The 22,858-nt window shown below is 39.6% G+C and overlaps 1 protein-coding gene across 6 annotated transcripts in view; it reads right to left on the bottom strand.

Moving 5' to 3' along the window:
- PRDM2 (PR/SET domain 2) overlaps nucleotides 1–22,858 on the bottom strand; it is a 118,709-nt gene that overhangs the window by 14,969 nt on the left and 80,882 nt on the right. For 4 of the 6 annotated variants that reach the window (XM_030537191.1, XM_030537187.1, XM_030537186.1 and 1 more), the window contains 2 exons: nucleotides 19,805–19,909; nucleotides 13,698–18,126 (listed from right to left, as the gene is read on the bottom strand). In XM_030537191.1, the coding sequence (XP_030393051.1) occupies nucleotides 13,698–18,126; nucleotides 19,805–19,909 (4,534 nt within the window). Of the gene's footprint in view, nucleotides 1–9,917; nucleotides 11,517–13,697; nucleotides 18,127–19,804; nucleotides 19,910–22,858 lie in introns of those variants that run through there. The other 2 variants (XM_030537189.1, XM_030537188.1) reach the window with 2 other exon arrangements.

A 22,858-nucleotide genomic window follows, 5' to 3' on the forward strand; every position in this document is an offset into this window, starting at 1 on the left:
TGGGTGCTCAATTTGAGATACCCAAGACCTGATTTTTCAGATTTCATAGTATTATAATAAAACATTGTATTTTCAAGTACCGCTCCCATAGACTTCAGTTGCAGAAGTGCTGAGTGCACACAGTTGTAAATCAGGCCCCACGTCTCAGTTTTGGGCCTCCAGAAAATGAGAAATACAGAGTTAGTGACCGTTTCTGAGAGGTCTGATTTAAGTGATTTCCCCAGCATCACACAGGAACTACGTGGCAGAAGCAGGGACAGAGCCCAGTACTCCAACGAAGCATTCTCCCATCTTAACCATGAGACCATCCATTTTCTCTTCCTGCAATCCCCTGCCTCAATCACTACATTACATACATACCACCCAGTGTCTGCAACACAGAATCAGGGGGCCTACAATCTCCTGCACCATATGCCCCAATTCATCCCCAAAGCAGATCCCTTCCTTGTGCACTGAATGTGGCAGGGGTCCCATGGAAAAATAGCATGTGGTCAAGTAATTAAAGGTTATAACAACATTCATGTACAAAGGGGCCAAGTCAAGGTTGCATGGGCAACTTTAATTCTGGCATTTCCTAACTTTTGAATGCTTGACTATGCAACCTTAATAACTACCTTTTAACTGAGTTTGTGTGTGTCATTTCCCAGGTTTTAAAAAAAGCAAAACTGAAAACAGAAGTGGCATCCTATTGACACCCACATGGGTCAAACAGGGCTGGAATCTTTAAAGCCACCACATAGAGCTCTCCCACTTGGAGAGATTTTATCTGCTAAGCTCTAGCATGTCTCTATTAAGCATCTGCAAACTGATTTTTGTCAAAGGATTAGAACTTGGTCGAAACCAGGTGTTTTTTCTTGGGGATGGCAAAAGGCACATCTCTGACAGAAAGGCCACACCCTCTGCCAAATTTCAAGTCCCTGCTCCAAAGCATGGGGAGTGCTACACCTGTTCAAAGATAAGGTCTTAAGCACTTTTTAACGAGCAAAATAGCATTACTTTTCCATATTTTCCCCTGGCTTTGCTCTTGGAAATGGCTGAGCTATTTTGGCTGAATCCTCCCCTACCCACCCACCCCCAAAAATGAACCACTATTTCAGCTTGAGAGACACAATCAGTATGGAAAATTCCTGCCCAAGTGGTTAAAGTTTGGCAAAATTATAAGCAACTGAAAACAGCATCTTTTAATGGGAAGTGTCAGGAAATCTGAATAATACGTAGAGCTCCCAGTCCCACTCACAGGCACTGACTTCATGGGTGCTCCAGGGCTGGAGCTCCCACAGAAAAAAAGTTAGCAGGTGCTTAGCACCCACCAGCAGCCAGCTCCCCCCAGCGCCTCCCACCAGCAGTCCAGCCAATCAACTCCTCCTCCTCCCTCCCACCACCTCCGCCCACCGTGCATCAGCTGTTCCGTGGCATGTAGGAGGTGCTCGGAGAGAGGGGGGAGGAGGAGCTGGGACAGGGTACACTCAGATAAGAGGTGGAAAGAGGCAGGGCGGGTAGAGGCAGTGTGGGGCCAGAAGAGGTGAGGCGGGGGAACCGTGGGGGAAGGGGTGGAGTGGAAGTGGGGCCTGGGGCAGAGGTCGAATACTTCTGAGGTAGAGAGGAAGTCAGTGCCTATGGCCCCACCTATATTAATTAAATGCTCCACAAGATAAACAGTCTGAGAATCACTCATTCACATTAGATAGGGATAATGGAGCTATTAGATGGTATACAGCTGAAGACCATGCTCTTCCATCCCTCGCATCAGAGTGATGGCGCACTGTTGAAACAATACACACATACCTAGAAAACGAGCATTTTAGGAATAGGAGGTCAGAAGACTTGAGCTCATAGAAGGGATTATGTGATCATCTAGTCTGACCTCATGTATAATGCAGTCCACAGAACTTTCCCCGAACTTAAAACACCAACAACTCCAGAAGTAAAAGCCTATTTGCTTTTCATATCATGATCCATTTAGATGATTAGCACATGCACTGAAACATGGTTTATATCATTGCTAGAACCTTTAAAAAGATTTATTTCCTGATATTTCATTTCAGAACATGTGTATTATTCCCTAGACAGTTTTATGAATAGACTGCATGCAATCATTCCAGGAATTTATTCTGAAATGACAAATCCATCTACTTCCAACTGAATCCATATATTCATCAGGTTGTTCAAATCATTTAGCCAGCCCCTGGGATGATTTCTGGTCAATGAGTGCAACAATTGATAAGGGACCTCAGTGAGAAAGGTTTTCCCCTGAATTTAGGAAGGGTAATTACATAACATGACATTAATGCAATGCCACACTAAATTCACACTCTCCAATTTAACAAGTCCAGAGGATCCGTGAAATCCAGAAGAATGCACTTTCTTCCCTGCCACCCACTGTCCACGGGCAACATTACAAGGCAGTAAAATGCCCATCAAATTTAAGCAACTGGAGGAAGTTACTTGACATTGACAAATATTTCCAAATCTGTGTGCCTAAATTTCGGCTCCTCAATCATATAAATCTGAAATAGCCCAAATCTGGTGACTTTCCAGGCAGGCTGCAAAAGACATCTGTTGGAGAGGGTTGAGTATGCTTCACAGAATGATGAAAGGGTAGAGGGGAGCTTTTTTCTTTTTAGTAGGTAGTAAGCTGGAAGAATTCCTTTTCTGAGTACTTTAATGTTGTTGGGATTTTGCTGTATTAATTATGTATTAAGGTACCTAGAGCAGGGATGGGCAGCTATAAGGTAGCAGAGGACCACAAAATCCACCAAAACCTTCTGGGAGGCTGGGGTGTGTGTTGCGGGGGGGGGGTTCTCTCAGGGGGTGTGACACGAGCTAGGGTGGGGTTGGGTCAAGTCCTGCCTCTGAGGGGTAGAAGGTTCTGGAACAGGGGGGTGGAGCGCGAGCCCAACCCACACTCACCCTGCAGTGGCAGCTCCTGTCCCACAGGACTGGGTCTGGTCCCTTGCTTCAGACTGTTGCTTCTCACCACAGCATCATGTGATGCCTATTTGCACTCAAGCAGCCCCTCCACCCTAACACCCTACCTCCCTCCTGGCCTCATGCCACCAGCTCCCCTGCCCTGAGCTGGGCTGCCAGTTGTCCATCCCTGACGTAGAGCTTTGTATTCACATCTTTTTTATTAAAATTGAAGCAACAAAAATATTTGGGCACCTTAATAGATGTGGCCAGAGTTTCAAAGGTGCTCAGCTTCTGCAGGCCCCATGGACTTCAATGGCAAGTGTAGGCACACAGCTTTTCTGTATAGGGGCATAAATATGGAGTTAGAAGCCTAATTTTAGGCACTGAGGCTGGAATTTATAAAGAGATCTATTTACTCGTCTACACACAGGTTTTGTACTGATAGTTAAACCAAAGCACTCCCCTAATGTGGGCACAGTTAATACTCCGACTGGGATTCACAAAGGAGTCTAAAATCAGGCTCCTGACTCCAACTGATTTTCAATGGGATTTGAGCACCTAACACTTAGATGCTTTTGCAAATCCCAGGCTAAGGCTCAAAAACATTGTCTGTAATATCCTAATTTTTGTTTATAATAAGCATTAATCTTCTCTTAGAATTAAATATGGGATATTGGTGATCCTAAATAGTTACGCCTTAATGCATTGTTTTGCTTTATAATAAGCTCTAGGATCTCCTATTTTTTCAGCTGTGCTGTAAAATTTTATATTACTTCCAAGATTTTAATTCTAATTATAAAATGCAGGGAGTATTAGAGAATTTACTTACCATGCAAAGGTCAGGTCAGGTCAGCTGCAGCTCCTGGTCATCAGTGAGATCCTCCATTTTACCTAGTTTCCCTAGTGAGCAGACCATGGCACAGAAAGTCAGATGACTTACCAAGGTTGCACAGGGAGTCAGTAACTAAGCAGCTGAGATTAGAACCCAAGATCCCAGCTTCTTATCCATGGCTTTATCAGCTAGGGTGCATTTCCTCTTCAAGGTCATTTTACAAGCTGATGGCCTGATTTTCATTGGTGCCAAGCACTTCCAGCTCCTGCTGATTCAATAGGAGCTGCGGATGGCCCACACCTGGGGAATTTAGGCCTGAATTTATTTTAGGGACATATGTTTGTAACGGAACACTCAGTGCAAAAAAACCAAGTCTACTCACAGGTTTACAGGCTGGGAACTCGCTGTTCTATTTAATTGCACCATAACTCTCTCCCTCTTTGTGTAACTCCCACAAAAACTGAACCATGACTACCCCACAGTATTCTGGCTAACCCAGTTAACCTTACCATGACTGCTTTACCACACTTAAAGTAAAATAGATATTTCTCCCTGGTTTATATGCCACTCAAACAGCCCAAAACAGCCTGCAGTTTAGCAGTTCTGGACTCTTAGCTAAAGCCAGGCTTTCATTTAGCAGCATCCACCTTTTACCATTGCTAAGTGGTTAGAACTCTGTGGCACAATACTCAGGCTCGCCATAACCTCCCAGATGGATTATGGCAGCGTAGTTTACTTGGGCTTGAATCAGCCACAAGAAAACTGCAACTAGAGCAGAATGCAACAGCACAATTTCAGCAACACGCACTGTCAAAAGCGCACACCCTGGGGCTTCCCCGCATACACTGACGTCTCATAGAGCCCTGCTTTGTTATTGTCCAAAGTGCTAAATGATCTGGGCTAAGGATACTTAAAAGGTCAACTCTGTCTCCAGGATCTTGCCAGTGACCAAGCTCAGTAACAAAACTGTGCGCCATCAGGGCTGGTGCCGGAGATGGGACCTTCTTGGGGTGAATCCCAGGCCATAGAATTCACCCACACAGGAACCAAACGTTACTAAAATCACTACATTCTGGCCTAAATGCAGCTGAAGGGGCACTGGGGAATCAAGGAACTTGGACTCTAATCCTGGTTCTGCCATTGACCTGCAGGTGTAGCCTTGGGTAAGTCACTTCACACCTCTGTGCCTGTTCCCCCTCCCTCCCTCCAATTCTCTTGGCTATTTACAATATAAGCTCTTTGGGGGCAGAGATTGTCTTATTCTGCATACGTACAGCAACTAGCAGAATAAGACCTTGTTCTTGGTGGGGGCTTGAATACTATTAGACAAATAAATTTTTAACTTGACTTCCCCAGCCCCACCACCTAGCACATTAACTTTAAAAAAGTACTATACATGCATTTTTCCCATGGGGATGAACAGAAATGCAGAGGAAACTCCAACTGATAGACACTAGCTTTTCTGCTTAATTTGCTGACTCTGCAAAGTGTTCAGGTATGTAGTGATGGGTGTGGTATGGAAACCTAGAGAATACAAACACAGAAGTAATAGGCTGTCACAAGCTATCCTGTGCACAACTTACTTAGATTCATAACATTACAGAGGGATGAATTCAGGAACATGGATCTTTTCTGGCTCACAATAATGCAAAATAAGTGCTCATTGTAAGGCTACACACTGCATATTATTACTTGCAGCTAACAAGACATGTAATATCAAAATGCAGCACAGAAGTACCCTATGGTTAATCAGGGTGATAGGCCCATTAACAGACATACAAACAAAACTGGTTTAAAATAAATAAGGGAATAGGACTATAAACACTAAAGATTATGCTACTTTGTTTCTTGTAGAACACACACCTTGGTAAGATTTAAACCTCCTTCCCTCACTGATTCCTTTATTCAGTGTGGAAGCTCTGTGAAGCCCACTTAACATTTTGGTGAATTTTAACCTATGAATGTAATGAGAGTTGGGATAGGTGTCTTCTGAAGAGAGTGTAGAACACAACCCAATACACAGCATGTGAAATTCAATACGAGGTGGTCACGGAATAAAATGATGTAGCTGGATTGAAAAAAGGGCTGGATAATTTCTTGTCCATCAATATTTTCAGCTATTCATTCAGGGTGCAATTTGCCCCAGAGTAACAGGAATGCACAAAACCCCATTTAAGATCTCATTAGGTTTAAGGAGTCTGTAGAGCCACTCTGAATGGGTGATTTTCACCCTCTACATGGGGGGAAACTGAGGAGGTACATACAACTATGACACCAGCTCTGGGTCACCTGTGGAGTCCCTAACAGCCAGAACCATCAGTTTATAGCCCCATTCTGCTGCTCGTGCCAGTCTGTTGGTAGCAGGTGGGGCCTTTAAAGCTGCCATTGACAGGCTACTGAAGATTCCTGAGCGATCCCTTCCTGGTGTGCGAGCCCCATGACATAATGCAGAGAATCATCAGGATGCTCTGACAGAGCTCTGGTGCACTTTAGGATTAAGCTTTCGATACCTACAAAAAAATGGGACTAAGAAAAAGAAAACTTTTGACTGTCATATTTATAAGCTGCAAAAAGCCTTGGGAATGAGCTCATGCGCTCCAAGGAACATCTATTAAATTAACTGAAACAACAAAAAAAACAAAATAAAATAATCAAGACATCTACCCCACTCCAAGTCTGAAGGATACACAAATTTTCTTGTGTTTAGTGGGGGCAAAAAATGAATTTTCCTTAACAGGTGAAAGGACACATAAAATACATACATTCTTTTCTATGTATGTTTTCATATACAGTAGAACCGCAAAGTTACAAACTGACCAGTCAACCACACATCTCATTTGGAACTGGAAGTACACAATCAGGCAGCAGTAAGACACATCCCCCTCCCCTGGAAAAAAAAAAAAAAAAAAAAAAGCTAATACAGTACAGTACTGTGTTAAGTGTAAACTACTAAAAACAAAGGGAAAGCAGCACTTTTTCTGCATAGTAAAGTTTAAAAGCTGTATTAGTCATGTTCAATTGCAAACTTTAAAAAGCCATAATGTTTTGTTCAGAGTTAAGAACAACCTCCATTCCTGAAGTGTTCGTAACTCTGAGGGGTTTTACTGTTCCACCTATCTCTGTAATCCCTGAATGTCTATAGATCCGAAGATCAAAAGAGGAGGGCTAGATCTCAGATCTGACGAAAATTCACTTTTGAAAATGTAATCTGGAATTAAAAATAAAATGGGAAATTGCAATAAAATATGGAAATGAGAGACCACCAAATATTTAAGGAAGATTCATCCAGGAACAAAACAAGAGTGATAAGAAATTACTAATCCTTTCTGTCCTTTATGGTTAAAAAGAAAAATTATACATTAAATTCCCATAAACATTTTAAAACTACTAACAGCTGTTTGTCTGAACCTTTAAGATGTCTTAACTGCCAAGTAATATTTTGCACTCAAATTAGACCACCGGCTTTAAAAGAAGGGCTCACAATGGAAAAAGCTGACACACAAAATATAGCAGCAGAAACTAGTGTTAATATACAAAGCCTAATTTCAGAATAAACACATCAAATGCATTTTAGAAGACCACTGGACTTTCCAGCCAGCATGGGTTTGTGGGGCAGAGCCCGGTTGTCAGGCCAGATTACCTGGTCTGTCTGTGAAGCCAGGCAACTTCACTGAGGCGAGCTCTCAGGGGGTAATCAAGATGTTTGCAACAGCTTCCTGAATTGGCTGGCTGGGGCAGTTGATAAAAGGATGTTAGAGATAGTATGAGAGCTAGCCCACAGTCCTGCCACGGCAGCATTGTTCCCTATGCTACTAGTCCTAGTCTACAGGACTAATTTCTATTCCTGCTAGTCTAGAAGATAATAGTAGTTAAAAGAGGTGGAAAAGACCTACTAGCTCACTAGTTCCATAGAAGGGTAGACTACAGTGCCAGAGTATGTATTAAATATTAAGCTGATACCTCTCACTTCATCTTACCAACACGTCAGGTACAATCTCTAGGTAAGAGGGAAGAGCTTCATGTTTTCATTCCCCGAGTCCAGATATTTCAGCCACCTTCATTGTTCCATCCATGATCAGATCATAAAGTGATGGTTAGATAAATCCACAGGGTAGTCAATTACATAAATGAGATGCAATGGTAAATGTAAGCTTGCTTAATTGGGAGAAAAGAGCTGCTTTGAAGAGCACGTTCCAATAACTGTCACCTCTTTTAGCAATGGTAATACCTGTACTCTCTTGAAAAAGATCAGATTTCCTTTTGGAATGCAGATCTATGCTATTTTGAGCTTTTCCCTTTGGAAAATGTTGTGCGTGAATTCTGTGTTTGTAAAAGGTGATAGACTGAGAGCCTTACAGAGCGAAGGATACGATCACAGAACAGGCAAGATACAATGGCAATGGAAGCTTCTACCAAAACATCAAAACCAGGAGAGCAGTGACTAATTCACTGGTGATCTTACTGCTGAAAATGATCACAAGGTGCCAAACAGTGGTGAACAAACACCAGTAGGAAAGTGGTCTGAGCACTAAATAAGCATTTGATAAGAAGTTTCAGTGTCAATGTTGGAAGGACTGCAAATGAATAGGTAAATGGATCTATAGTCCCTAGGCAACTTTTAAAAATCTCAATCTAATATCTAATGTAATGTGTAGGATGCTTTTCTAAACTTGTTTCACACTTCTTAATTTTCCTGGAGTGTGCCATGTAACTATGCATAAATAATAAATAAAAAATGTTTTCAATCACCAAAAATTGCAAAACTTAACCAGTTATTACACATTTTACAGTGTCACATCCTATTCAACTGAATAGTTATACAATTGCTAATGTAACCAGCACTAACAGCGATTCACTGCAGTATTCTAGTGTCCAGACCACATCAAGGCATCAAGCTACAGTGCACATTATGCCACATACAAAATGCCTTTAAAAGTATTTCCTCATCCACAATTTATTTGCAGCAATTAGATTTTATGCATAAAACAATGTTCAAGAACAAAATCACCATAAAAAAAAAACACAGCCTCATTGGGACTGTCCTTTAGCACAAACAGGCCCTGCTTTCCTTACAATTTTTAAACAGTTTGAATACTACTAGAAGGAGCAGCCTGAATATTTTAAACACGTTAAAAATGTTAAGTGTTTCGCAGGGTTTTCTGCAGAACTATGCCAGTTGCTCCTGACTGGCACCCCTGGTATGGGTAGCAAAGCCTACAAAATAAATATTTGGTGTGGTATTTACTTCCATACCAGGAAATAAACATGGAGTTGTCTGAGAATCTCATCCAAATAAATAAAGGTATTTATTTGGATAGGCAGTTATGTAATAGACTTCAGTTTTGGATATTTCCCATTATTCAATGGCAAGTCTGTGTACATAGTGAAAGGAATCATGAGAGAATATCACACGATATCTTGTCCTATGTTTTCCCGCACTGTAAAACACATTAACTTGCTCCTGCAGTGTTAAGGATGGATATTCTAAGAGGTCTATGAATAAAGATTAACTTAACAGAAGTATCAGAGGGGTAGCCAAGTTAGCCTGTATCCACAAAAATAAAGGAATCTGCTGGCACCTTAAAAACTAACAGATTTATTTGGGCATAAGCTTCCGTGAGTAAAAAACCTCACTTCTTCAGATGCGTGGAGTCAGTTACAGTCTGAACCACAATAAATGAAACTAAGTGTCATGCTAGGTGAGCAGGTCTTAAATTGGTAAATTGTAGCAGCTATACTACTGGAAGATTTTGGTTTGGGTATCAGGCATGTCATAATTCCTCCTTGCTTTGGAATGTAACTTCTAAAAATCCGAATTGTTCAATAAATCTTAACATTTAGTTTTGTGATAAACTATTTCAGAAATTAGGAATACAATCAGTGCATAAACTTTAAGTATTGTGTACATGGAATATTTTATTTACCTCTTACAAAAAAAAATCAAAAGTTCACTGATTATTACACAAGTCTAATGTCCTTGCATTTGCAGTGGTATTATTTCAAGGTATTAATTTTATCCAAACCAACAACAAAGCCCTCTGAAGGATTCATGTACATTTGCTTTGCTGAGCTCTGTGTTATTATCTAAAGGACGCAAGCTTACTTAATTCCTTCTAGATGTTTTTCTTGTAGTCCACATTTAGCTACAAAAAGCAAGTTCTTCACAAGTTTTTAAAAAGTTTACTTTATTGGTTACAGTTATATAAAATGTACCACGGTAGTCCCATTTAGCTGGTCATTAAGTGCTTGCAACAGCAGAGAGATCTTATACATCTGAGAGATTTCCAACGTTTATTTCATGCTGGAGGAAAAACAAAAAAAAACCACTCTTCATTTGCTTGCCTGCACTTAAAATATATCCAACAAGGCTAAAATGTTTAAAAGCAAGGACAATCCCGTTTGTATGTCAAATTGTAATTTTTAATGTTTTCATTAGAATAATCTTTATATCACTCTCCAACAAAAGAAAATATAACTAAAAGCAAACTTTAATACAGGCACACTCTCCAGATTAACAACCCAAAACAAAAAACAAAAAGAAATTAATGTAAAATGTAAATCACATATAATACAATTGAAGTGTCCAAAACAATTTAAATAATTTTAAATATTTTATTTTTTTTAAACTTGCTACAAATGCTTTATACAATATTCCAACATAAAGTCCCCATAACAGAAATGTAACAAAATGGGAATGATAGTGAAAGTGGAAGTGGCACAAATTCACCAAACAAGTATTAAACTACAAATTTTAAGAGGTAGATTACTTGTTAAGGGGGGGCGGGAGGAGAAGAGGGGGAGGGTGCATAATGAAACTAGCTGCTTTCCATCAACTGAGTCATTAATCCGGCAGGGTATATAAATGCACGAGAAATTATATTTCCACAAAGAGCTCTTTATGAGCAGTAAAGTTAATTTGTTGCTTTTAAGTTATTAGATAATGAGGTGTCAGACCTTGTACAGTAATTATATATTTATCTTTCAAAATATACACCTACACAGCCCCGTTTCTGGCCTGTTTATTAATAAAATAGTACACAGTATCCAATTATATGGAATTCAGAAATTGGTGCCTGTATTTCATTTCTATAAGAAGAAAGTTTTATTTGTATTTATAAATAGGAGATAGGACATTTTATGAATTTCCCAAACCTGGTTTTCCCACATCTATGCTGGGCATCTAAAAGACTTAAAAACAAAACACAAAACAAAAAACAAAAGTGGGGGTGGAAGGAGAAAAGGAGAAAGTTCTGTCACACTAGGTTCCTCTCCACTAGTTAATTTAAAAGAAAAGCTTCAGGAGACTCAATACATGACAAAAATACTTTGAGTGCAGCAACATTTGTCGTCCCTGACTCTACAACGAACTATTGATAAAACAGGAACCTGCTTTGCAAAGTTTTAAGCTGAAATGTCTTTTTGCATACCATTCATCAAGATATGGGCAAAACCAGAAATCTGAGCTATCAGTAAAGTGGCAGCAGATTCTGTTCAGTTTAGCCCATATTGCTTCCTTCCTTTATTTATTAATAGTACCCTTCTCTTCGTATGTAAAACATTCTATAGCCCAGCGTGTGTATCAGACACCAATGAAGAAAACATATGCCTGACACTAAACATTGGAGCAAGAAGCCTGCAGGCAATCAGCTGCATTTTATGATTGAGAGTCAGTTTCAGCTGGTTTCGCAAGCTTGATGGATTTCACATCCATGTTCGTAGTGCTTATCCTAAATTGAGCATTTAGGGATTTTTGTTTTGTTTTTACAGGAGGTTCCTAGAAAATAAGAAACAAAAACTGAAGATAAATGACAAAAATAATAGTATAAGCTGTTTATGAACTGAATATACTTCCAAAGAAAACACAAACCAAAGTGTGAGAAGTGGACTTGAAGACAAACAATTGCTTACTGAAGCAGATGGTTTTGAAAAGTACTTAATTAAGATTTCCCAGAAAAAAAAAAACACAGAAATGCTTGTGTGCAGAACAGAATCAAAGTTTGCTGACTGATGCCTGGTGTGTAGGGCATCAATTAATGTATTAGGGCAAGAAACCCTTGATTCTTGACATAAATATCAAGGATAAGCAGGCAAATAAAATCCAGGGTTATGAATTTAAAAGGTATATTTCTAAAACAAAACAGCAAACTTCCTTTTTAGCTGAACTATCCTTAAGACCAGCCAACAACGCAAGCTGCAATGGGAAACGACAGAATGTCAAAGCTGACTCTATTTAAGTCCTTATTCATGCCATGAACACTTTGAAACAACATGCAAAGGATCACTTTTTTTCCAATGTACATTATTAAATAGCTAATCTGGATGCAAGGATGTACATCTCTGGCTCCAAATTCTACTGATTTTTAGTACGTCTCATGCAAAATCCTTGGTTACTAAAAACAGTTTTACAGACCTCTCTTCAAGACAGAGACACTGATGTAGTGAGATAATTAGGGCTAGCTGGTTTCTCTTGCTCTTTGAAGACACTTTTCTGTATAATTGGCTGACAAATTCAAAAAAATTTTTCTGCTTCTCTTTCTTGTGTGTGTGTATTGATTTATTTGTTTATAGTTCAAAGTAACTGGAGTCTATTTCCCCTTTTGCCCATTGGAATTATGCGCCTGTGTTGAAACCTGTACTTCCTCCAAAGGATCATTAAAAATTAAAGGTCTGCATTATTGTTTAATCGCAAGCACTGTACTGCAACCAGAAAAAACACCCTAAGAACACAAACAGACAGACAGCTCTCTCCCCTATATGAATTTTGGAACAGTTAACTTGGGAAGAAAAAAATGTAAGATCAGGCAGTTTCTGTCCATCACATCTGATGTTTACTATAATCACCCAAAGAGGGAGGCACTGCTAAAAGAACTGAAGTAGTATTGAGCGGGGAAACTCAGTGGCCTTGAGGTTGTAAATATGCCACCACATTATCCACTCCAGGATGAAAGGGGCTGAACAGCTTTAAAGGATAGGAGATTTCCATCAATGGATATCCCTAATATCCCTAGATACACAGGAATTCCCAATGATCTCAGAAGCATCTATGCAGAAGGCTAGACTCTTGTGCAATCTGCCTAGGATCTACGTATGCCTGAGAGTCCATTAGATACCATGCTGACCATGAATCCCTGTCAATACCTACCTCACAACTCCTCTGGAGGGATTGAGAGGTTTGGACCAGGAAGCCATATGAATTTCCACCCAGGACTTCCCCACTGGTTTGCTGGCAGAAAATGCCATGTAGAGTGGGGAAGCTTGAGTTAGCCAGTCTCCCAAAAACCTTTGAGAGATTTCTGCTATATTTTGTGGAGAATAAGGGAGAATACTTCTACTCAGGTTCAACTTGCTGACAAATTTTGGGCTTGATGAGTTTCCATTCTAACTGGTAGCTAAAAGTGGAGTAGATCATTTTGCCCTTAATTATATACTGAGGAAAGTAGTTAACAGATTTTGACCAACCCATTGTATTATTACTATCTCTATTTATTTTTTCATCATACTCTTGCATTATTCTTTATGTTATGAGGGCAATACATAAACAATAGCTGATCCAAAACATCTGGATAAATAATAGAGGAATTCAGTCATGATTCTTAACATACAGAACCACTATGTGTTAAATCTATGATCACTGTGTTTGACTGCACATTATATGTTGTAGCAAGGTCATGTTATCCAATGACATACAAATTTTGTTAAATATGTTTGCCAGGCCTTCCAATTCAGTTTGCTCCATCTCTCTGTGGATGATCTCATGGTGTGATTGGACAAAATGCAGAGATGAAGTATGTGCAATGTAGCTCAGCATGACTGAGCAACAGATCCAGCTGCAAGTTCTGCAAAGCTCGACCTTCTTTATCTTAAATTTGAGAAAAATTCTAAAAAAAGACCAGGGAACTGAAAAGCTCATACGCAACATGTGGCTGTTTTACTCAACTTGAAGCTAAAAGCTTACCTGAAGTCTTTTAATTCTTGTTTTGTACTGCTCTCTTCTCTCTTGTTTTCTATTGTGTCTGCATTAGCTGCCTGCTGTAAGCTCCGAGTGATAGGTCCTCCAACCCTCTCTCTAGATTTTACACTGAACCTGTCTGTCTTTTTCTTGTTTGCCACAGCAGACTTACTTGGCAAAACGACTTTACTCCTTTGTATTCTGACATGCAGTTTCTGGGATGTTTTGCTTGAGATTCCAGAATTATTCTTGGCTACCACTTTAGTTTTTTTCCCCTCAATGTGAGTCATTTTGGCCACTCTTACAGGGCTGGAGTTCCTTAACACTGAAGAGGGACTTGGCTTTTTGGATCTAATTGGAGGTATAAATTTTACATTTTGCTTTGCTTTGAAGGATGCAGTAGGCAGCTGAATCTGCACAGGTCCTGAGGTTCGTGCTCTCGTCTTGCCCAAGTGAGCCTGCATACTCTGCATTTTTATCTCCGCATCTGCCGTTCGCCTGCGCTGGTTGTTGCCTTTATCGCCACTTGCAGATGATGAGAAGCTACCACTTTTTTTGGATGAATTTTTTTTAGAGGAAGGGGAGATGGGTTTTTTGGGACAACTATAAGATGCATGTTTGTTCAAACTTCCAATGTAAGTGAATTCTCTATTACAGTAGGGGCAGATGTGAGAGTCTGACTCAGATACACTATTTTTCAAGTCTGCCTTCTGCTGTGCAGATCTCTTTTTTTGCAAGATTGCTTTTTGGACAAGCTGATTTTTCTTCTTCAATGCACTTAGTTTTAGCTTATTAGAAGACAATTTGCTAATCTCAACATTGAAATTAAGTCTTTTAGGTTGCCCCATTCGTCTGAAGGCATTTTTCTCAGTGCCAGCTATAATGACCATGCCATTTTTAGGCTGCACAGTCTGCTTCAGTGGTACTGGATTTTTTTTGGGCGTGTATCTCTTTTTGTCGCTGGCAGAGGCACATGCCAAGATGTGTTTGTGTAATTCAGGCATGTTATCAACGCTTTTCCCACATTTTGTGCAACGAATGGCAGTAGTAAAGGTCTGTGGAATATTATGGGTGGTGAAATTTGTAGCAGTGGCTCCAATACCCATAGGATTTCGGTGATGATACTGAAATGGAGGTGGTTTAAAGCTCGGATAGTGTTGATTGAGGCCCAAACGAACATCTGGATCTTTTGACTTTATTCCAGACGCCATTATTTTTATGGTAGTATAAAGCTCTTCAGAGGAGTCATTTAGATCTTCATCCTCTTCTTCTTTTGAGGGTTCCAAGGAAACTTCTGGTAGGCTTTGCATATGTTCTACACTTGCCTTACTGGGATCTGTAAAATTCTGGGGCCTTAGGGTCCCACTTTCAAACTCATGATGTGTGCATTCTTTGTCTGGATGGAGATCTCGCTGATGCTGTTGCAAATTGCACAAAAAGGCAAATTCCTTTTTACAAACTGAGCATACAAAGATATTTCCTACTCCATGAAGCAAAAAGCGATGTTCTGACAAGTCAGTTTTTTCTCTAAACAGCTGTACACAGAATTCACATTTGAAGGGCCACTCTTCAGCATGAACAGATAAATGCTTAGTTAGGTCTTTAATAGAAAGAAAAGGTGATTCACAGACATTGCACACAAAGCTTTTACTGAACGTTTCCTGAACTACATCTGCTTCACTTGAAGTCTCTGGATCTTCTCTTGGCTTCAGGTGCTCACTTTCCATTTCCTCTTGTTTAAAAGCTATTATGGGGAGAATACTTTCCAGATGATCAGCAGGGGAAACAACAGAAGAGACTACTGAAAGAGGAGGAGGAGAAGGAGATGATGAAGAAGAGGAGGAGGAGGAGGAGGAAAACGAAGAGGAGGAGGAAGAGGAGAAAGAAGAGGAAGATGAGGACGAGGACGAGGAGAGGTTTGGAGGACCAGGTGAAGCAGTAGTAAAAAGTTCAACAGAAGGAACAGGAGATGGAGAGGGAGAAACTGTAGGTGAAAGGATTGGAAGTGAGGACTGTGTAGCAATGTTACAGAGTGGTGATGGGCACGAAGGAGTGGGAGTGACACTGGCAGAGGCATCTGGAAGTGGTAAAGGAACAGTAGGAAGGAGTGGAGGGGGTTGTGTAGCAAGTGTTAACAAAGGAGGACAAGGTGGTGGGGAGGAAGGATTTGTTGGCATTAGAAGAGGGGGCAGCTGACACAAGGAGGATATAGCAGATGTCTGAGGTAAAGGGGAAGCAGGAGAACTATGAGAAGGGGACTCAACAGTAGGTGCTGACAGACCAGGATCGACATCAGGTTCAAGCTGGGGTACTGATGATTTACATGGACTTGGGCTTCTATTCAAAATCAAATCTGGTGTGCTTTCTGTAGCTACATCCGTTCCGTTATATTCATTCAGCAGAACTTTTTGCAACATGCATGTGGTTGGTTTCTTCTTTTTAATACCACTACATGTTGGCTGCACTGAATTATTTTCTTTGCATTCCTTAATTTCAGTGTCACTATATGGCTTCTTATGCACACTTAGATCTAACACTGATTCCCAAGGAACCTGAGTCTTGCTTTTGACATCAGACCTTTGTTTTACACCACTAGATAAATCTAATGGCTGCTGGTTGCACACACTACCAAAAGTTGGAGTTGCTGTCCATTCCTTAGATATTTTATAGTCATCAAAGCTCAGAGGACTCATAGTCTGTCTTTCCTCCCTCCCACATAAGCTCCATACAGGTGAGCTGCTGTGACTTTCTAATTTTGGCATCTTTGACCCTAGAACTGTATCATTCCACGTGGTTTTTCCATCACCTTGTTTACTGAAGTCTCGAAGTGCTGGACTATGCTGTGGAGAACTGGGAGGAGAGCTGGTTCTCCTTTTGAACCTACTAGATACTGAAGGCAAAATGGGTGAAGATGTAGCAGAAGGACCTAATTTAGGGATTTCAGTTGCTGCTGGAGTTATCTTATTACTATCCTGTGTCTGAAGAAGTTGTTTTAACTTGGACGACAAATAAACACTTTTTTCTTTGTGAAAAGGTAAGCTCTCAGCTGTTGAAATGCTAAGAGGAAGATGTAACGAACATGAAGGAGTTATAGGTTCTGGATCTATTTCAGTTTTTATTTTAGGTAAAAGAGGAGGGCTGGTTGTTCTCCTCTTTTTGGATTCATTGCTTCCACTGCTAGAAGGCTCCTTAGGAAGGTCAGTCATGTGTGTTTGCGAAGACTTTAAATTTTGAGAAATTTCCACTGTGACTGGACTAAGTAAACAATTTATTCCATAGAGGTCTGCAGAATTGGATTCCATCTCAATCACATCACAATTGCTAGTGCTACTGTTGGACTGAATTTTACCATCAATATAGTAATTTAAATTTTCTGAGATATTGCTAGAAATGTCCATAATATATATGTCATCGGCTTCACCATCCTCTTCTAATTCTGTACTTGCTATATACACACTCTGGGCTGGTTGGGCCTGCTCAGTTTGAAGTTGCGGTTCTTCAAGAATGAATCCTTTTCTCCTGACACCTTTGGGAATAAGATGACGCTCATGAACTCTACGCTGATGCCTACGCATGTTTGTATGTGTTCCAAAAACCTTTTTACAATATTTGCAAGGATGCAATTCTTTGGGTTCCTTGTTCTCAACAAGGGTAGAATTTGACATTTCTTGGGAGACCTTCTCAGAATCCAAGACTGCAAAGTCTTGCACAAGATTGGAAACGTTTAATTCATCTTTAAGACCATCATCTGCAAATGTCTGTCCATCAGCAACATCATCAGACTGTGGGGCCGAAGTCAGTGTTAAGAATGGTTTCCTTTTTGGCCCTGCTTCATGACGCCGCTCATGCCTTCGCCGATTAATTTGAGTGCCAAAGGCTTTCCCACAGTATCGGCATTTGAAAGCATGATTGACGCTAGATATATGAATATGCATGTGGCGTTCAAGTCCTTGCTTTGTTGTAAACTTCCTCTCACAATGCTGACAGGGAAACATAAATGTTTCCTGGAGGTCACCATTAGATACACCTTTTGCTTTAGGAATTTTTACAACCAGTGTTTTCTTCGGGGAGCTCTCTAGAGATTCTTCCGATATGCTTTTTTGTTCTTCCATAGATTCTAGCTTTTCTTCACATACAGCCGTAGGCTCTTTTCCAGGGCTTTCTTCAGGTAAATTAGCATCTTCCACCTCCTCTTCATCTTCCTCTTCTTCCTCTTCCTCCTCCTCCTCTTCCTCCTCCTCCTCCTCCTCCAAATCATCTGATCCACAAGTTATTGCTCCTGGTTTGTCTTCAGGCATTGTTTGTGGCTCACTGGTAGGACTGGGGATCATTAGTTTTGGAAGAACATCTTGATTTACCATCTCCTGAATCACAGCTGTTTGTTCCAGTGACAGCACAGCAGAAACAGATGGCTTTTCATCTTCCTCTTTGCGGTCTAAGAAAGAAAGAAAAGGAGGAAGAGAAGGAAAAGCATTAGTGAATTTAGCAAGTTTTCCACAATATAATAATTTAATTACCCGTCCCCACCCCCCGTCGCCAATAAGCTCAATATTTAGGAGTACTAGGAATGCTACTGTTTCCTATTGTTAAAATGTAGTGTTTAGAACAAAAACCTGTATTCACATTTTCCTGTTTGCAATTTTTTGGCCAATATGTAAGGGACTGCATTCAATACACTGAGAAACTCAGAATTACTGCTAACATTGTGGCCAGCTAAGCCTCTTCCAAGAAAGAGAGCAGGGTTTTGGTACATTTCACTGTGTATTTTTGGGTATTAAAACAAAAAATCTCAGATGAAATTAACTGACTTTTGTCATCATTTTTAAACTTAGGGCAACAAGATCTTAAAATTTGAACTCTGCCTGGACACACATCTAAAATATTCAGTCACATAAGTTTTAGAGTTTGGCTGAAAATTAAAATTACTTTAAATTTTGTTTATAATACACCAATCTGGGTTTGGTTTTTTTAAAACACATTGTAAAACATATTATTGGATTCAATTTGTTATTTTTCATTTTCTAAATTCTGTTTCCTGAGTAGTAGTAGAATCCCCACAGGCAAAGACCATCCTTTTTTGAATCAGATACATTCTGAGCATCATTTGCTGCTGTAAACTGGCTCTGAAGGCACCTTTGTATGCCAGTTTCATTTACACCTGCCTTCAGACATCATCAATACCTACTGATGAAGCGAATGCAGCTATCCTGATGATGATGTGCACAAGCAGAGTGTGTCAGCAGAGCAGCTATGCAGTTAAGGCAAAAATTCCTCTACATCTTTTACATGTCTAGCTTGGGAATGCTGGGGCATTGGGGGGCGGGGGTGTCAGATTCCCAGGATCAATATTTTTCAGTGGGTTGGTCAGAGGGTAGTTGGAGGAAAAGATCTTGAACGAAGCCAGTAGTTACATGCTGCCCTTACCTCCTTCAATTATACCTCCCACTGGTCCAACAACAAAGCCAGGGAAGACAGACTTTACATTCCTGATATTTCTAAACCAAAAAAACAATCAGGAAAATATCTTAAGATCCTTCAGGCCTTTAAAATATACATCACAAAGTGAAAAAGGGCAGAAGCCAATTTTGAAAAATATGGTCTGCAGGTCACCTTTAAGGTAGACTGCATCAATCGTTTTGTGTGTTAAAATACCACCTCTAAAAATTCTATTCTGTTTGCGTTATACTGCACTTTGTTTTATTCTATTGTATAGCAATCCAAATGGCTGGGCAAAGGGCTAGGGCAGCCAGTGGCTATATCATAAAATTATACCATGATTCCCAAAGTCATTTGGTACTACATCTTGATCCTAATTCTAAGTTTCAGAAGACTTAAATTTAAACTAAGGACTTCTTTATTATGTTCCATCTGAGGGTTTGGGATTTTATGTTTAATTTCTGTACTAAGCTAACTCTTCTGCACTGTACAAGGTGTGAACATATGACATACTTCTCAGAACGTAAAACTAGTAACTTCAAGTTATTTAACAGTACAAGATAGTGGGCATGCAGTATGAACATTTTTATAGTACTGCTGGTCTCTGTGTGTATCCTCCTTTAATTCAATAAGATACCTAAGGAAATTCATATGAGATAACTGAAAAAAAATCTTACCTTCTTTAGACTCCCTCATATCTGTGGAAGTAAAATCCAAATCAGTATTTCTCGGCTTTGTATCTATTGCCTTTTTTCCCTTGTTTTTACACTCCTTTTTCTTCCCTGAAAAATAAATAAAAAAAAAGTCTGTCTACTGCTGCTCAACAATTTTTAAAATTTTTTTTGGAGTGACAAAATTCAAAACCCAGCCTCAGAGAAACTCCACATTTTTTAATAATTACTGCATTTTCCTGAGGAACATGAATAGCACATCCGCAATAAAAAGGATAGCAACATTCAAAGGGTACATTAAGTGTATGCAAAAAGATTGCTAAAGGCCAAAGCACAGATCAAAGGAAAAGAAGGTGACTTGCAAGAAATTAACAGTTCAGCAAATTTAATCTTGATACCTGTCACTATAATTGATAAAGCAATAAGCAATAAATGCCCAGAGGAAAATGAAATGATCGGTACAAGGTAAGATGAGTTTGTCAGAAACAAAAACAAGCTGAACTAGTTTTCTCTCACTGACAGCATAAAGAGGATAAAAGAAATGCAGTTTCACTCAACTAACTCATCAGATACAGGTAGCTGACATCTTCACAGGTATACCAGACAAACAAGACTTCTATAAAGGATGATATTATGCATTAATGGTATCTGAGCCAATAAGGTGGGTGAGGTAATATCTTTTATTGGACCAACTTTTGTTGGTCAGAGAGAGAAGCTTTTGAGCTCACACAGAGCTCTTCTTCAGATGTGTCTCTCACCACAAAAGTTGGTCCAATAAAAGATATTACCTCACTCACCTTGTGTCTCTATCATCATGGCATCAACATGGCTACAATGCCACTGCATTCATTAATGCATAGTGTCAATTTGGGAAGTGCTGTCAATTGGTATTCTATGTGGGTTCCATTCTGTGTTGCACATGTAGGTTTTCAAAATAATTCTACATCTCTTTTCAACCATGACTTGGAAGAGAGTGATACAAAAAGCAGAGGGATCATAAACATGCCGAAAGAAAATATTAAAATATAGATATGTTTACAAACTGGAGAAAGATTAAAATCAATGAAATTCAATAAAGGTAACTATAAAGCAGTTTACATAAAGAGTAATCAAATATAAAATTTGCTAATAGCTGTTAGTGAGCAGAATTACAGAAAGATAGGGATGATGAACATAATATACACGAATAATGCAATGCTGACACAAAACCAGAAAATACTAAAGTTACACTACCAGAAAGCAAGTCAGGTAGCTAGTCTGCTCTATCAGACATTGGTTAGGCCTCACTTGGGAATGCCACATGTAACCTTTGGGCAGCACATTCTGGTACACTTCACAAAGTTAACAGAATAGGGGGGAAAAAAAGGAATTATTTAGAAAGTAAGACCTATCATGAAAGCTTAAGAACCAGACATGCTTACTACAGATGAGAAAACAATGGAATTGTCAGAAGACTTAGCCAATGATTTGAAAGATGCATAGAAACTTCATTTACAAATTAGCTTTGAGGGTATATTCTCCAGAGTTTTCCTCCTGCTCCTATATATGGTCTCTCTTCATCCAATTCTATGATATTCAAAGGGTAAGAGATGGGCTCTCACAGGTATATGTAAGGTGGAAAAATGTTTGTTTACATCTTCATTCTGGGTAAACTTTCCATCCTTGAAAAAAATCTCACACTTCTGATACATCAATGTATGCTACATATTTCCCTTGCAGCTAATGGCTTGTCTACATGTGGAGTTATTCAGAAGTGGATTAAGTGAAACAGGAACAAGGAACTCTTATTCCAAAATAAGATTGTCAACATATGGAGTTATTCAGCACTAGCTACGGTACTTTAAATGCACACCCTACCTTAATCTGAATTAACTTTCAACTGTATGCAAGCCCTAAAAACAGCAATCTCTTCTGAAAATGTACACCTCTATCTACCCAGCTGCTAGAATGGTACCTCTATAAAAGAAGTAATACATCCTCTGACAGGTCTCTCAGGCACAAAACGTTACCTTTCTAATACACGACCTTCCAGCCACAGAAGTGAAATGTATTGTGGAATCCATGTCTCTCACTTAGCAGCACATTCTCCTCCTACCTGACAAGCCACTGGACTTGCCTTACATGAACTGTTTTGAACTTAAATCTGAGATTATTCCTTTACTCTTACAGGTATTTTGCACATCTTTTACTGAAAGATTTTCCTCTCCATTCCTACTGAAATGTTTAAAGCATGCTTAACCTTCCTACAAAAAAGTTTAAAGATCAAAGAAAGCTCAGCTTCACACTAGAGAAAATAAGAATTGCTAGTTTTTATTTGGACACCATTGATGTATGAACTAATTTTATAGTTTCTCCCTCTTTGACAAACATAGGTTTAATTAGTTGTTCAGCATTTCTCCAGTTCTCTATATAGCTTTATAATTGTGTTTCATTCCATTTTTGGTTATTTTCTTGTTTTCTTTTACCTTAACAGATTTCTATCAGATGAAGAGATCACTATGTGTTACAGTGTTTTTTTGGGCCATCTCTGGATCATACATTATGCAACGCTTTCTCTCAGCTGAGCAGCTTTATACCTCATCTTACCCCTAAATACTGTAATGTTTTGTCTCTAAGAACGTCCCTGTCATACCGACCTGAAATTGGGCATCATTATCAAGTGCTGGGAAAATGTAGCTGGAGACTAATCAGATGTTTCAGCATGCTTTCTGATGCTCCGACTGACCGTAATGAGTTTCTCTGTGCATCTTTACCTGCCAAGCTCCGCAATTCAATATTATATGCCATTAGTCAGAACCTCTGATAACCTTTGAAAGAAAAGGAGCCACAGCCAGGATCTTTAATGCAATTCCCTATCTGCGAAAAAGGGCTTCAGAGCTGTACACATCCAAATATCTGTGCTAACACACCTGTCATCCCTGCTGAAGCTTACAGCAAGTTTAATTGATGCAACTGTACCTCTGGAACCAAAAGTAAAAAATACAAAGTTTCAGTACATTCTTAAAGGCTCAAAAGTTCACTGCAATAAATTCTACAAACCACTGTACGCACCAAGTGCCA

This window comes from Gopherus evgoodei, chromosome 18 (assembly GCF_007399415.2).
Source record: "Gopherus evgoodei ecotype Sinaloan lineage chromosome 18, rGopEvg1_v1.p, whole genome shotgun sequence".
Lineage (NCBI taxonomy): Eukaryota > Metazoa > Chordata > Testudines > Testudinidae > Gopherus > Gopherus evgoodei.